Consider the following 15351-nt stretch of genomic DNA (forward strand, 5'->3'; position numbering starts at 1 on the left):
GAGTTCCCACCACACACAGTTGTGAACAGTACTGGCTGGTGATTAGACTCTGGAATGGAAACTATGAGAAAACAGATTAGGAGACTGGATGGAGGTAGTGAGCAGAAGATGTGAGTGACACTGGCTTGGCTTAGACATGCTGCATGGATGTGCTGGAATCACAAAGCAAGAGAATTTGCATACAGATGTTATAAAGTTGATAACTCTGTATTTTAAAATATTACAAACAATGCAAATGCTGTAGAAGCCAAATAAAATAAAATAAAAAAAGCTATCAGTTTGTTCTCAATCCAAAAATAACAGGGAGGCCGTTGCAAAAGAGTGATGAGGAACATGTTCACAACCAAACTCTCCGATCCAAAAAGGCTGAGAAACTTTTTATAGAAATCCCCAAACTAGCCACACTGCTGCATTAGCAGAGTCAGCTGGATGTGAAGTTTAACCCGAGGACAGCGTTTCAGTTGGTTCTTAGTGTCAAAGAACCCAAGCAGAAACGTTTGCTCTGGTGGCACGTACTGCAGAATTGGCAGAAAAAACATTGTCCTGGAATAGAAGAGACCCAAAATTAAACAGAGGAACTGAAAATGAAATGAAAGCAAGAAAAAACTTGACTATTTAACAGCTACAGTAAAAAAAAAAACCGCATGAACAACATGAACGTTCTTCTTAGTTTCCTCCAGTGCAGCTGGTGGTACAAACTGATGCTGAGAGAAATGCGTTACGGTGTTTGAGACATGTGCATGTTCCTAAAGCTTTTATTCAACAAACTCAGTAAAAGACAAAAACACAGGAATTGGACAGTAAATGAGTGGATGAAAGTTCTGTGGAGTCCAAATAGGATGCTTGAGTCACTTCCAGAAGAATTTGTGTGAGATGGAAAACAGGAGAGAAGATGAGATCAGACTCCCCTCACCCCCACACTCACACATGGAGGTGGAAGTTTAAAGGTTTGGGGTTGTTTTGAAGCAGTGAAGGTTCCAGAAAGTGAGAGGAATCCTGAACCAACATGTCTCCATTCCACAATTCAACACCATACAGTTCCGTCTGGACTGCGGCTCATTGGAAGCGACTTCACTGTACAACCAGACGAGGAGCCGAAGCGCACGTCTGAGTTCTGTACGTGTTATTTCGAGAGAAAACAGACGTCTGGAGTGAAGAATCTCCATCTAGTGTAGAAGTTTTACAAGAGACACAGCAAAATATTTCCATCTGAACTTTTGGAGAAATAAAGTGTCAGGAGGCTGAGTGTGTAACTGTTCCTGCTAAAGGAGGATTTTTCACTGGAAATAAAGTGGAACATTTGAACATTTATAGATTTGTTTGGTCAAAGGGAATCTTCAATCTGTTACATTACAGAGTTTGTTGCATAGAAACAAAAAGAACATGAATGTGTCTCTCAAGAACCATAAAACACTGTTTGAAGCTGTCAAAGTCAAAGAACAAAGTCAAGCCTCACAGGCGTATGCACTTTTCTCCAAAGGTTTGCTGCAATGTAACGTGAAATCTGCAGGCAGTGAAGGAACTTGATATTCTATCAGCTCTGACATGTATCCTTTCGAAGCTGCCAGTAAATAAATGGAAAACACCCACATATAAAATCCAGGGAGAAGCCGTGAGTGTAGTTTGAGTGTAGAAATAATAAGCGCTTTGAACAGTCGACATTGTCCCCGAGCTGCTTTACAGAACTAAACTAATGATAAATATGAATGTTAAGTGTATAAATCAGTTCCTTATAGATCAATATAGATAATGATTCATTATAGGTATTATAGTTATTATTAATCATTATAAATAATGAGTGAGCCAGAGAAGGTATGAGGAAGAATCCTTGAGAGGAACCAGTCTTCCATTTGCGTGGCACCAAATGTTTTAGTATATTCAGGCTTTTGTTCTTACATTTACAGCATTTGGCAGATGCCTTTATCCAGAGCACCTTACATTTATCTCAGTTTTACAGCTGAGCAATTGAGAGTTAAGGGCCGTGTTCAAGGGCCCGGCGGTAGCAGCTTAGCACTGTTGGGATTTGAACTCCTTCCAAACAAAAGTCCAACATCCTAACCACTGAGCTACCCCTTCCCCAAGGCGTATACCTGAAAGGTTTCGGCGAGGATCTGAGCTCCACGCTGGTTGGTGTGTTTGGAAAGACCGACAAAAAACTCTCTCCCAGTGAAGAGCACATCGCTGCCTTCCAGTGTGGCTCCATCGTCCTCTATCTCCACTATGGTCAGGTTTAGCTCGGTGAGGACACGCCTCACTGCCTCCACCTACACACACACACAAACATGATTCCAACCTCCAATGTCTTCTGTAAAAGTTGATCCTGTTCTATTTTCATTGAATTACATTCATTTAATACAAAACTCAAGACAAAACTTAATACAAAGAAGCAAAGCAAAGAAGGTTGCTTAGATCCTGAACCATTATTCCGTATATCCGCTGGAATGTCATCCAGCAGGTGATACCTAGAACATCTTCCATCGCAGTTGTAGAGATTTACACAGAAAGTAGACAAGAACGATGTAAAACTCTAATCATTAGCGTGGAAATGTTACGAAGTAGACCAGTGTCTGGTGCGTATGTGTGATTACCTCCTGGCATCTCTCCTGGTTGAGCGGATGTGTGAGGAGCGCTGTGTTCCCCTGTATGATGGCCATGTCCTCTATCCTCCAGCTCTCAGGAAGGTGTGTGTTGGTGTGTGTGTCAGCAGGGATCTCCAGCACCTGCAGTCCCACCTTCTGCCTCAGGGTCCCCACTAACACTCCGTACTGCCGCTGCAACTTCGCCACCTCCACCGCCACCTCGCCCACGCTGGGGGACTGAGGGATACCACGCACCACGGCGTGGGTGAATCGGCCAAACGGACACATGTTCGCCATAACTTTCTCAGAGTGTGTGTGAGAGAGGGCGTGGACATGCACACGCAATCCTAACGTGGTTTCTAATGGAATCCTGTGAGAAAAAGCATTCACTTCAGCATCTCACACATCTGAGAGCGAGAGAGGGAGAGTGAGTGAGAGAGAGAGAGAGAGAGAGAGAGAGAGAGAGAGAGAGAGATATGCATCATTATTAGTACAGTAATATACAGTCACTCCACCCCCACACACATTCCACACTATTGTTTTTACTGCAGATGGCCTGCGACAGAAAATTAATTATTGATCATGGATTTCCAAACCATCAGGCTTCCCAAAACTGACATGTTCCACAAACTGTTTCCCAAACCAACAATATTTCCAAAGCAGATATGTTTTCAGAAAACAAGCTTCCCAAAATGGATGGGTTCCCCAAACCAGCAAGCATTCCAAGATTATGGGTCCACCAAAACAACATGCTTCCCAAAACTGTTGGGTTCCCAAGCAACAAGCTTCGCCAAACTCACAGATTCCCCAAACCAAAACGCTTTCCAAAAACTGACGGGTTCCTCAAAACTAACAAGCTTCCCAAACTGAAAGGTTCCCTAATCCAAAAGGTTTCCCAAGATAATTGGTCCTTCAAAACAACAACCTTCCATAAGCTTATGTAGTCCCAAACAAACAAACTTCCAAAACAAAGTTCCCCAAACCAACAAGATTCTCAATACTGATGGGCTTCTAAAAAACAAACTTCCCATAAACTGACGTGTTCCCAAACCAACAAGCTTCAGGTTCCTCAAACTTTTCTGAACCACATGGTTTTCCACAACAAGCTTCCCTCAACTCTTCTCTAAATCAATGTTCTAAAAGTCAACATCTTTGAAATCTATTATGTTTTTAAACTAAAGTTGTATCTCAAACGAAAGAGTTCCTTGAAACATGAGATCCTGAACCGACTCCCCCACAAACTTTTGGTGGTCCCTGAGTTTCAGAAGCAACAAAGACCCATAAACCAAATGGTTTCAAAGAAACAGTAGTTCCTCAAACCAGTATCACTAAAGTGCTATCAAGGTTCACTGCAGGCTATAAGGTGTTGATAATATCACCGTTTAAGATGTGGAGGTGTTACGCATGGTGGACTGCCCATTCTTTTTTAGTTGGTTTTTAAAGGTGTTTGTTTCTCACACATATGGACATAAGACAGCTGGAAACACCTGGTTCTTGAGAGACACATTCATGTTTTCATTTCATTTCTATGCAACAAACTCAGTAATGTAACAGATTGAAGATTTCCTTTGACCAAACAAATCTATAAATGTTCAGATGTTCCACTTTATAAAAATTCTCCTTTAGCAGGAACAATTACACACTCAGCCTCCTGACACTTTAATGACACTCCAATCGTTCACTGTCCAATTTGTGTGTGATTTTGTATTTGGACTGAGGAAGTTGCATAGAAACAGTGGAAACATGAATTTTTCTAAAAAGAAAAACAAAAGATTCTGTGTCTTTTTCACATTTTTCACAGGGACTGTCTGTGGTGTTTGTTTATTCTTTAGTGAAGCTGTTATGCAGAGAGAGAGAGAGAGAGAGAGAGAGAGAGAGAGAGAGAGAGAGAGAGAGTGAAACAGCAAGAGAGAGTTAGAGAGAGAGAGATAGAGAGAGTGCTGATCCAGCAGGAGGAAGATGTTTAGTGATGCAGGAATGAGAGCTGACCGGGCGATCTCCCTCTGCTCATGAGAGAGGTGTGTGTGTGTGTGTGTTAAACAATGCCTTTCAGAGCAAGATGGTTTCCAGGCTTCACTTTCTCTTTCTTTCTCTCACACATTCTCTCTCTCTCTCTCTCTCTCTCTCTCTCTCTCTCTCTCTCTCTCTCACACACACACACACACACACACACACACACACACACACACACACACACACACACACAATTGTCTTGAAGCTCCACAAAAGCCCCTGCATTAGTTTCTCAGTGCAAAAAAAACTTTTTTGGATCAAATGCAGAAAATGTGAACATTGTGTAACCAGAACCGTGTTTTTCCCTGCAGAGCTGCACAAGATTAAACCGTGGATCTGCTCCAAAAAGCTTCAATTCAGAAAAATCTGACAAAAAAAATCTCCTACACTCCAATTTCTTTATTATCTAAAGCAAAATAAAACTTCGCGCATGCGCACTACAATGGAACGCAGAACATTACTGATCCGCGCGGTTTGCACTTTCTGATCACAACTTTTAATAAATAAACATATTATTTATATATTTATAAAGAGAATGTTAATAAATAATAACACATCTGATCTTACCGAAATAAAAGAAAAGCCTCGGTTCAGAAGAATTTGACTCATGTCCTCTCTCCGCACACCTAACCCAGCCCGTTATCCTTCTCTCTCTCTCTCTCTCTCTCTCTCCTTTCTTCCTCTCTCTCTTTCTCTCTCTCCACTTCCCCATCCCCCTTTCCATTCCTCCTCCTGCTGGCCCATCTCCGACCTACCAACTCTATTTCGACTCATTCAACCGATTCATTTGAGTCGAAATAAATTTTTTATTAAAAACTTAAAATTGGTGCAGTTTGTTGTAAGTGGAGAGAACCGGTCACTTTATATGTGAGTCGACTCCTTAGACATCACAATGAACCATTTCGAATATAGAGACGAACCGATTCGTTTGAGTGAAACGTGTGTGTGTTGTGGAAAGTAAACACACATCACTTGAGGTGACAGATGCTGCAGGATTTTGCTATGGTCACTACTGCCCCCTACCGAAGACACACACAAAGTGTGTGTGACAAATCAAGTCAAGTCGAGTCAAGTCTGCTTTTATCGTCATTCCACCCACACACAGTACAGACTGAAACAAAACAACATTCCCCCAGGCACTACACAACATAAGATAACACAAAGTAACAGAACTACACACTACATAAAACTACACAAAGCTACAAAAAACACTTACAACTACACAATGCTAACTAAAACAATGCCTTATGACATGACAAAGTGCACACATGCAACCTTTGTGTGTTTTCCACCACGGTGTGTGTGTGTGTGTGTGTGTCTAAAGGGGTATGTGTGTGTTTGCACCCTTCACACCCTGGACACATCTTTTAGCTCAGAACTCTGTTCACCAATACCGTCAGACACAGGAACAGTTTCTTTCTCCAGGCAATCAGACTCCTCAACATCTCACCATAAATATATTCCCTGTTTCATATCTATAACTGCTGCATTATCAGAACTGTCAGTCATCACAGCTTCAGTATATGTTACACACACTGTTACTGCTGTATATTGTACAAAACACTACCATGAACTCTCACACTTTATATACATTATATACTGATCTGTTATATAATCTGCATCTTTATTTAATATTTGTACTGTCTATATTGTCTCTCATTGTCTGTTTTTTCTTGTGTTTTGTCTTGTATAGTCTAAGCTGAATGTATAGTTTTGTTATTGTCTGCAGTTTTAAGAGAGAGAGAGAGAGAGAGAGAGAGAGAGAGAGAGAGAGAGAGAGAGAGAGAGAGGTGTCTGTGGTCACAGTGTGTGTGTGTGTGTGTGTGTGTGTGTGTGTGTGTGTGTGTGTGTGTGTGAGAGAGAGGGAGAGAGAGGTGTGTGTGTGGTCACAGTGTGTGTGTGTGTGTGTGTGTGTGTGTGTGTGTGTGTGTGTGTGTGTGTGTGTGAGAGAGAGAGAGAGAGAGAGAGAGAGAGGTGAGAGGTGCTCAGCCACATTGTGTGTGTGTCTGTGTGTGTGTGTGTGTGTGTGTGCGTGTGAGGAGTGTGTGTGTGCGTGTGAGGAGTGTGTGTGTGTATGTGGGTGTGAGGAGTGTGTGTGGTCAGCCACAGTGTGTGTGTGTGTGTGTGTGTGTGTGTGGAGTGTGTGTGAGGAGTGTGTGTGGTCAGCCACAGTGTGTGTGTGTGTGTGTGTGTGTGAGGAGTGTGTGTGTTTGTGTGTGTGTGTGAGGAGTGTGTGTGGTCAGCCACAGTGTGTGTGTGTGTGGAGTGTGTGTGAGGAGTGTGTGTGGTCAGCCACAGTGTGTGTGTGTGTGTGAGAGGAGAGTGTGTGTGTGTGAGAGGAGTGTGTGTGTGTGTGTGTGTGTGTGTGTGTGTGTGTGTGTGAGGAGTGTGTGTGGTCAGCCACAGTGTGTGTGTGTGGAGTGTGTGTGAGGAGTGTGTGTGGTCAGCCACAGTGTGTGTGTGTGAGAGGAGTGTGTGTGTGTGTGTGTGTGTGTGTGTGTGTGTAGTGTGTGTGAGGAGTGTGTGTTGTCAGCCACAGTGTGTGTGTGTGTGTGTGTGTGTGTGGTCACTTCCTGTCAGGTTCAGCTTCCTGCTCAGATGAGGAGTGATGGTGCTGAATGCTGAGCTGAAGTCTATGAACAGCATTCGTACGTATGAGTCCTCATTCTCCAGAAAACTCCAGATATCCATGTGCTTCCTCTTTCAAGCCCATCCGAAAGAGTGACACTGTATAATGAATATTCCCTGTGACACTGTATAATGAATATTATTGATGAATGAATCTTGGTGAGAGAGCTCTCCTGATATGAAAATCTCATCTGTCACATTCAAATGATCCCAATCGGAAGTAAGTCTGACCTGGTGAAGCACGTGGTGTCCTTCAGGAGGTTCACTTACATGCTGAGGCACATGTTACCGTTCAAAATCAACGTCTGACAGCTGCGATGTCTAACACTGATATTCCTGTGGAAAAGCCACCTGAAGTGTCGAGCACTGTAACAAACCCAGTATCCGGCGAGGAGGTGATTCTCACTGGGCGCACTGGGTGAAGGGGTTTTTGAAGATTATCAAGAAAATAATGACAAAACTCACTAACTTGTGTAATGATAACACAGTCTAATCCTCTCAGTCCTCAGTGGGTCACACTGCTACTGTTAATAACCCTCTTCTGGTTTGTCATGGAGGAACATTTAAATTGTTTTCTGTGTATATGTTCCAACCTCACCAATAGAAAGACTTGTTTTGTTTAGAAGAATTTTCTATTCGTTGGTGGGGATTTTAACTGCATCACAGACAACAGCAACCGCAACAATATAGAACCCCACATGCCTTCCAGTACACATCTCATTCAGATACTACATAAAAATGGTTTGAGCGATACATGGCAGTCATTTCATGGCTTCCAGAAGCAACACACATGGGCACATGGTCGCTTTATATCGTTTGCGAGGTTGGACAGGTTTTACGTTTTCAAACATCATTTAAACATTTTAAAGAGTTGTTTCATCAGCCCTGTTGGTCTCTCAGACCACAGTTTGGTTTTGAAATCTATTAAACCAAAAACTACATTGGTGGGACCTGGGCAAAGTACACACCACACAATTATGTCAGTACACTGCAAATGTCAAAAGGGAGTTGGCCCAGTCAATAACCCAATATTAACATCAATTCATGAAACTCCAATCCCTTTTACAGCCAACAGGAGAACAGGATCATGTTCAGACCCTTACAGCTAAAAAGATACAGTTATCAGACCTCCTAGGTTTAAAAGTACACAGCGCGGTAATAAGATCACGCTTCCAGAACGCAGACCAAATGGATGCACCAAGTAATTTTTTTAACCTTGAATAAAAAGAATGGTCAGAAACGTTTTATTTAAACCCACCAAAATACACAAAACAGAACAGTTAGTTTTTATGAAATGCTTTACACCAGCAAGCTCATAGTGGACCAGGTCACAGATCAGGTCTTCCTAGGAGGACTGCCCAAAGTCCCTGAACACCTAGATGCAGCACTCAGTGGAGCAATAGCTTTAGAAGAGCTTCTTAAAGCCCTACAAAGTACGGAGAGTGGAAAAGCACCGGGTATATGGAGGCTTTCAGGAGGGCAGTCCTCACACTTATGTAGCCACTATAAACTGCTCTCTAAATTTTTAGCCACCAGACTGGTTAGCGTTCTGGAAGAAGTAATTCAGGCTAATCAGACATATTGTGTACATGGAAGGTCACTATTTGACAACATCTTGCTGGTTTGAGATCTTTTAAGTCTTTAAAAATTATTCAGGCTGAAAATGGTTCTGGTCCCCATAGACTTGAAGAAAGCGTTTGACAGAGTGGAACACGATTATTTATGGAAAAGCTAAAGCTTTTGGTTTTAGCTCTGATTTTATAAACAAAATAAGAACTTTATACTGTGACATTAAAGTATACTAATAGTCTTCAAGTTGGAAATGTGTGACTATTTTAAAATCTTTTGAAAATCTGGGACTTGACAAACCTTTGTTTTAAATGGACCCTTGACAACTGAACACTTTGGGAGTATCTGTTTTTATCACAATATTTTTAAAGTGTGGAGACTTTTTAAGACAGAGAGTGACTTATGTGCTCCTTTAAAAATGTGCAGGGGAGTACGACAATGGTTGCTCTCTGGCAGGAATTCTTTACGCCCCAGCCATAGAACAGTTTTTTAAACAGATTGAGAAACAAACTGAAAGGATTCTCAGTTCCTGGTTGTTGGACCGCCTTCCTCTTGTCAGCATATGCTGATGACATAGCAGCAATAATAGACGAACAGAACGACATCGACACACTGCACATAATCTCCAGAGACTATGGCATAATATCCTCAGCCAAAATAAACTGGAACAAAAGTGAGGGCCTTTTAATTTAGCACTGGTCATCTAGTGTGCCCAAACTCCCAGGGGGACTCCTTTGGAAAAAAAAAGGTATACCTAGGAAAAGAGTCCTTCATTCATTCATTCATTCATTCAAAAAAAAAAAAAAAAAAAAACTGGGAAAGGACAGTCAGGAGAATAAAAGGTCGTTTAGATAAATGAAAGTGGCTGTTACCAAAGATTTCCAACAGGGGGCGCATGCAAATTATAGACAGGGGGCGCATGTCTGTCAGGGGGCGCATGCAAATTATAGACAACCTGGCAGCACCCTCCCTTTGGCACAAAATAGAATGCAGACTCACAGGTAACATTTTTATCTAAAATTCAGTTGATGATTTTAGATTTTTTGTGGGCCAAGTAACACTGGGTGCCCCAAAGTGTCTTATACCTACGTAAAGATGAAGGAGGGGAGGGAGTAGTGCACCTACAGAGCAGAACCACTGCTTTTCGTTTACAGTTTTTACTGTGGTTTTTAAGCAGTTCAATGTCTTTAATTTGGAAATGTGTGACCAGTACTATTTCACAATCTTTTGGAAATCTGAAACAAACCTTTGTTTTTAATGGACCCTTGAAACTGGACACTTTGGGACTACATGATTTTATCAAATCTTTTTAAAGTGTGGAGACTTTTCAAGACAGAGAGAGCTACAGGCAAAAACTGTAGCGATATCTATGCAGCTCGTCTAGACACTGCAGGCAGTGCCCTTACGCAGACTCTACTAGCATCTTGTCTCATCATGCTGGGACACCTGGTGGACCTGGCTGGACCAGAGCTCAAGAACACCAGTGGAGTAGCTGCCCGGCTGGGATCAAGATCAATACGGATTGTGGCACGACTACTCCAGAGGTGTGTCACAAATGTAAGCATGTCACAAATATGGATTTTACATGGTCGCTGGAAAAATATTTTTAAAAGCCTGTGTTAAGGCTTTTAATAAGAAAAGTCTTAATGGTAGAGTGGACACACAGTGGGGCGCTGTCCTCAGGCTGGGGGAGGAAGAGCGACCACAGTGGAGAACACTCTAAAAGCCACCATTAATGAAAAAGACTGGAGATATACAAAAGGAATCCTGCACGGAATCATAACTGTAAATGCTTTTTTATCTCAGTTCTGTGTCTAGTGACAGGTCATGAGTGTCCCTTCTGTCTCCAGAAAGAGACAATATTTCACACTTTTACTCAGTGTCTCAGACTAAAACCCCTTTTTACCCTTTTGCAGACGGTTTTAAATGTTTTTGACAAATGTTTTTCAGACTTTTATCCTGGGGTAAAATATCCTTAGAAAAGGCAAGCAGAGTGTCGTTATAGGTCAGGCAAAGGTGGGCATCTACATTATTACATCTACATCACTACATCACTACATCTACGTCACTAAATCTACGTCACTACATCACAACATTTACATCACTACATTTAAAGCACTACATCTACATAACTACATCTACATCACTACATTTACATCACTAGATCTACATCATCACATCTACATCACTACATTTACATCACTACACCAACATCACTACATTTACATCACTAGATCTACATCATCACATCTACATCACTACATTTACATCACTACATCTACGTCACTACATTTACATCACTACATCTACATCACTACATCTACGTCACTACATTTACATCACTACATTTACATCACTACATCTACATCACTACATCTACATCACTACACCAACATCACTACATCTACATCACTACATCTACATCACTACATCTACATCACTACACCAACATCACTACATCTACATCACTACATCTACATCACTACATTTACATCACTACACCTACATCACTAAATCTACATCACTACATTTACATCACTACATCTCTACATCACTATACCAACATCACTACACCAACATCACTACATCTACATCACTACATCACTACATCTACATCACTACATCTACATCAGTACATCTACATCACTACATTTACACCACTACATCTACATTACTACATCTACATTACTACATCTACATCACTACATTTACATCACTACATCTACATCACTACATCTACATCACTACATTTACATCACTACATCTACATCACTACATTTACATCACTACATCTACATCACTACATCTACATCACTACATCTACATCACTACATCTACATCACTACATCTACATCAGTACATCTACATCACTACATTTACATCACTACATCTACATTACTACATCTACATCACTACATCTACATCACTACATTTACATCACTACATCTACATTACTACATCTACATCACTACATCTACATCACTACATTTACATCACTACATCTACATTACTACATTTACATCACTACATCTACATCACTACATCTACATCACTACATCTACATCAGTACATCTACATCACTACATTTACATCACTACATCTACATTACTACATCTACATCACTACATCTACATCACTACATTTACATCACTACATCTACATTACTACATCTACATCACTACATCTACATCACTACATTTACATCACTACACCAACATCACTACATCACTACATCTGCATCACTACATCTACATCACTATACCTACATCACTACATCTACATCACTACACCAACATCACTACATCACTACATCTACATCACTTCATCTACATCAATACATTTACATCACTACACCAACATCACTACATCTACATGACTACATCTACATCACTACATCTACATCACTACATCTACATCACTACATCACTACATCTACATCACTACATTTACATCACTACACCAACATCGCTACATCACTACATCTACATCTACATCACTACATCTACATTACTACATCACTACATCTACATCACTACATTTACATCACTACATCTACATCACTACATTTACATCACTACATCTACATCACTACATTTACATCACTACATCTACATCACTACATCACTACATCTACATCACTACATCTACATCACTACATCTACATTACTACATCTACATCACTACATTTACATCACTACATTTACATCACTACATTTACATCACTACATCTACATCACTACATCTACATCAGTACATCTACATCACTACATTTACATCACTACATCTACATTACTAGATCTACATCACTACATTTACATCACTACATCTACATCACTACATCTACATCACTACATTTACATCACTACATTTACATCACTACATTTACATCACTACATCTACATCACTACATTTACATCACTACATCTACATCACTACATCACTACATATACGTCACTACATCTACTTTACTACATCTACATCACTACATTTACCTCACTACACCAACATCACTACATCTACATCACTACATTTACATCACTACATCTACATCACTACATCACTACATATACGTCACTACACCAACATCACTACATCTACATCACTACATTTTCATCACTACATTTACATCACTACATCTACATCACTACATTTACCTCACTACACCAACATCACTACATCTACATCACTACATTTTCATCACTACATTTACATCACTACATTTACATCATTACATCTACATCACTACATTTACATCACTACACCAACATCACTTCATCACTACATCTGCATCACTACATCTACATCACTACATCTACATCACTACACCTACATCACTACATCTACATCACTACATTTACATCACTACATCTACATCACTACATCTACATCACTACATCTACATCACTACACCAACATCGCTACATCACTACACCAACATCACTACATCACTACATCTACATCACTACATCTACATCACTACATCTACATCACTACATCACTACATATACATCACTACATCTACATCACTACATTTTCATCACTACATCTACATCACTACATCTACATCACTACATTTACATCACTACATCTACATCACTACATCACTACATATACATCACTACATCACTACATCTGCATCACTACATCTACATCACTACATCTATATGACTACATCTACATCACTACATTTACATCACTACATCTACATCACTACATCTACATCACTACATCACTACATAGACATCACTACATCACTACATCTACATCACTACATTTTCATCACTACATCTACATCACTACATCTACATCACTACATCTACATCACTACATCTACATCACTACATTTACATCACTACATCACTACATATACATCACTACATCTACATCACTACATTTTCATCACTACATCTACATCACTACATCTACATCACTACATTTACATCACTACATCTACATCACTACATCACTACATATAAATCACTACATCACTACATCTACATCACTACATTTACATCACTACATCTACATCACTACATCACTACATATACATCACTACATCTACATCAGTACATCTACATCACTACATTTACATCACTACATCTACATTACTACATCTACATTACTACATCCACATCACTACATCTACATCACTACATCTACATCACTACATCACTACATCTACATCACTACATTTACATCACTACACCAACATCGCTACATCACTACATCTACATCGACATCACTACATCTACATTACTACATCACTACATCTACATCACTACATTTACATCACTACATCTACATCACTACATTTACATCACTACATCTACATCACTACATCTACATCACTACATCACTACATCTACATCACTACATCTACATCACTACATTTACATCACTACATCTACATTACTACATCTACATCACTACATTTACATCACTACATCTACATCACTACATCTACATCACTACATTTACATCACTACATCTACATTACTAGATCTACATCACTACATTTACATCACTACATCTACATCACTACATTTACATCACTACATCTACATCACTACATTTACATCACTACATTTACATCACTACATCTACATCACTACATTTACATCACTACATCTACATCACTACATCACTACATATACGTCACTACATCTACTTTACTACATCTACATCACTACATTTACCTCACTACACCAACATCACTACATCTACATCACTACATTTTCATCACTACATTTACATCACTACATCTACATCACTACATTTTCCTCACTACACCAACATCACTACATCTACATCACTACATTTACATCACTACATTTACATCACTACATCTACATCACCACACCTACATCACTACATCTACATCACTACATTTACATCACTACACCAACATCACTACATCACTACATCTGCATCACTACATCTACATCACTACACCTACATCACTACATCTACATCACTACATTTACATCACTACACCAACATCACTACATCACTACATCTGCATCACTACATCTACATCACTACACCTACATCACTACATCTACATCACTACATTTACATCACTACATCTACATCACTACATCTACATCACTACACCAACATCGCTACATCACTACACCAACATCACTACATCACTACATCTACATCACTACATCTACATCACTACATTTACATCACTACTTTACTACATATACATCACTACATCTACATCACTACATTTTCATCACTACATCTACATCACTACATCTACATCACTACATTTACATCACTACATCTACATCACTACATCACTACATATACATCACTACATCACTACATCTACATCACTACATTTTTATCACTACATCTACATCACTACATCTACATCACTACATCTACATCACTACATCCACATTACTACATCACTACATATACATCACTACATCACTACATCTACATCACTACATCTACATCACTACATCTACATCACTACATTTACATCACTACATCACTACATATACATCACTACATCTACATCACTACATATACATCACTACATCTACAT

The 15351-nt window shown here is 39.8% G+C and overlaps 1 protein-coding gene across 3 annotated transcripts in view; it reads right to left on the reverse strand.

Annotated features, from left to right (window-relative positions):
* The window catches only part of ddah2 (DDAH family member 2, ADMA-independent), a 34487-nt gene that overhangs the window by 3229 nt on the left and 15907 nt on the right, over positions 1–15351 (reverse strand). The window contains exons 1-3 of one of the 3 annotated variants that reach the window (XM_083546826.1): positions 5160–5324; positions 2589–2949; positions 2091–2264 (exon numbers count right to left, since the gene is read on the reverse strand). In XM_083546826.1, the coding sequence (XP_083402952.1) occupies positions 2091–2264; positions 2589–2876 (462 nt within the window). In that variant the 5' untranslated portion in view covers positions 2877–2949; positions 5160–5324. Of the gene's footprint in view, positions 1–2090; positions 2265–2588; positions 2987–5159; positions 5325–15351 lie in introns of those variants that run through there. The other 2 variants (XM_083546824.1, XM_083546825.1) reach the window with 2 other exon arrangements.

The sequence above is a fragment of the Silurus aristotelis genome, assembly GCF_946808225.1.
Source record: "Silurus aristotelis genome assembly, chromosome: 7".
Lineage (NCBI taxonomy): Eukaryota > Metazoa > Chordata > Actinopteri > Siluriformes > Siluridae > Silurus > Silurus aristotelis.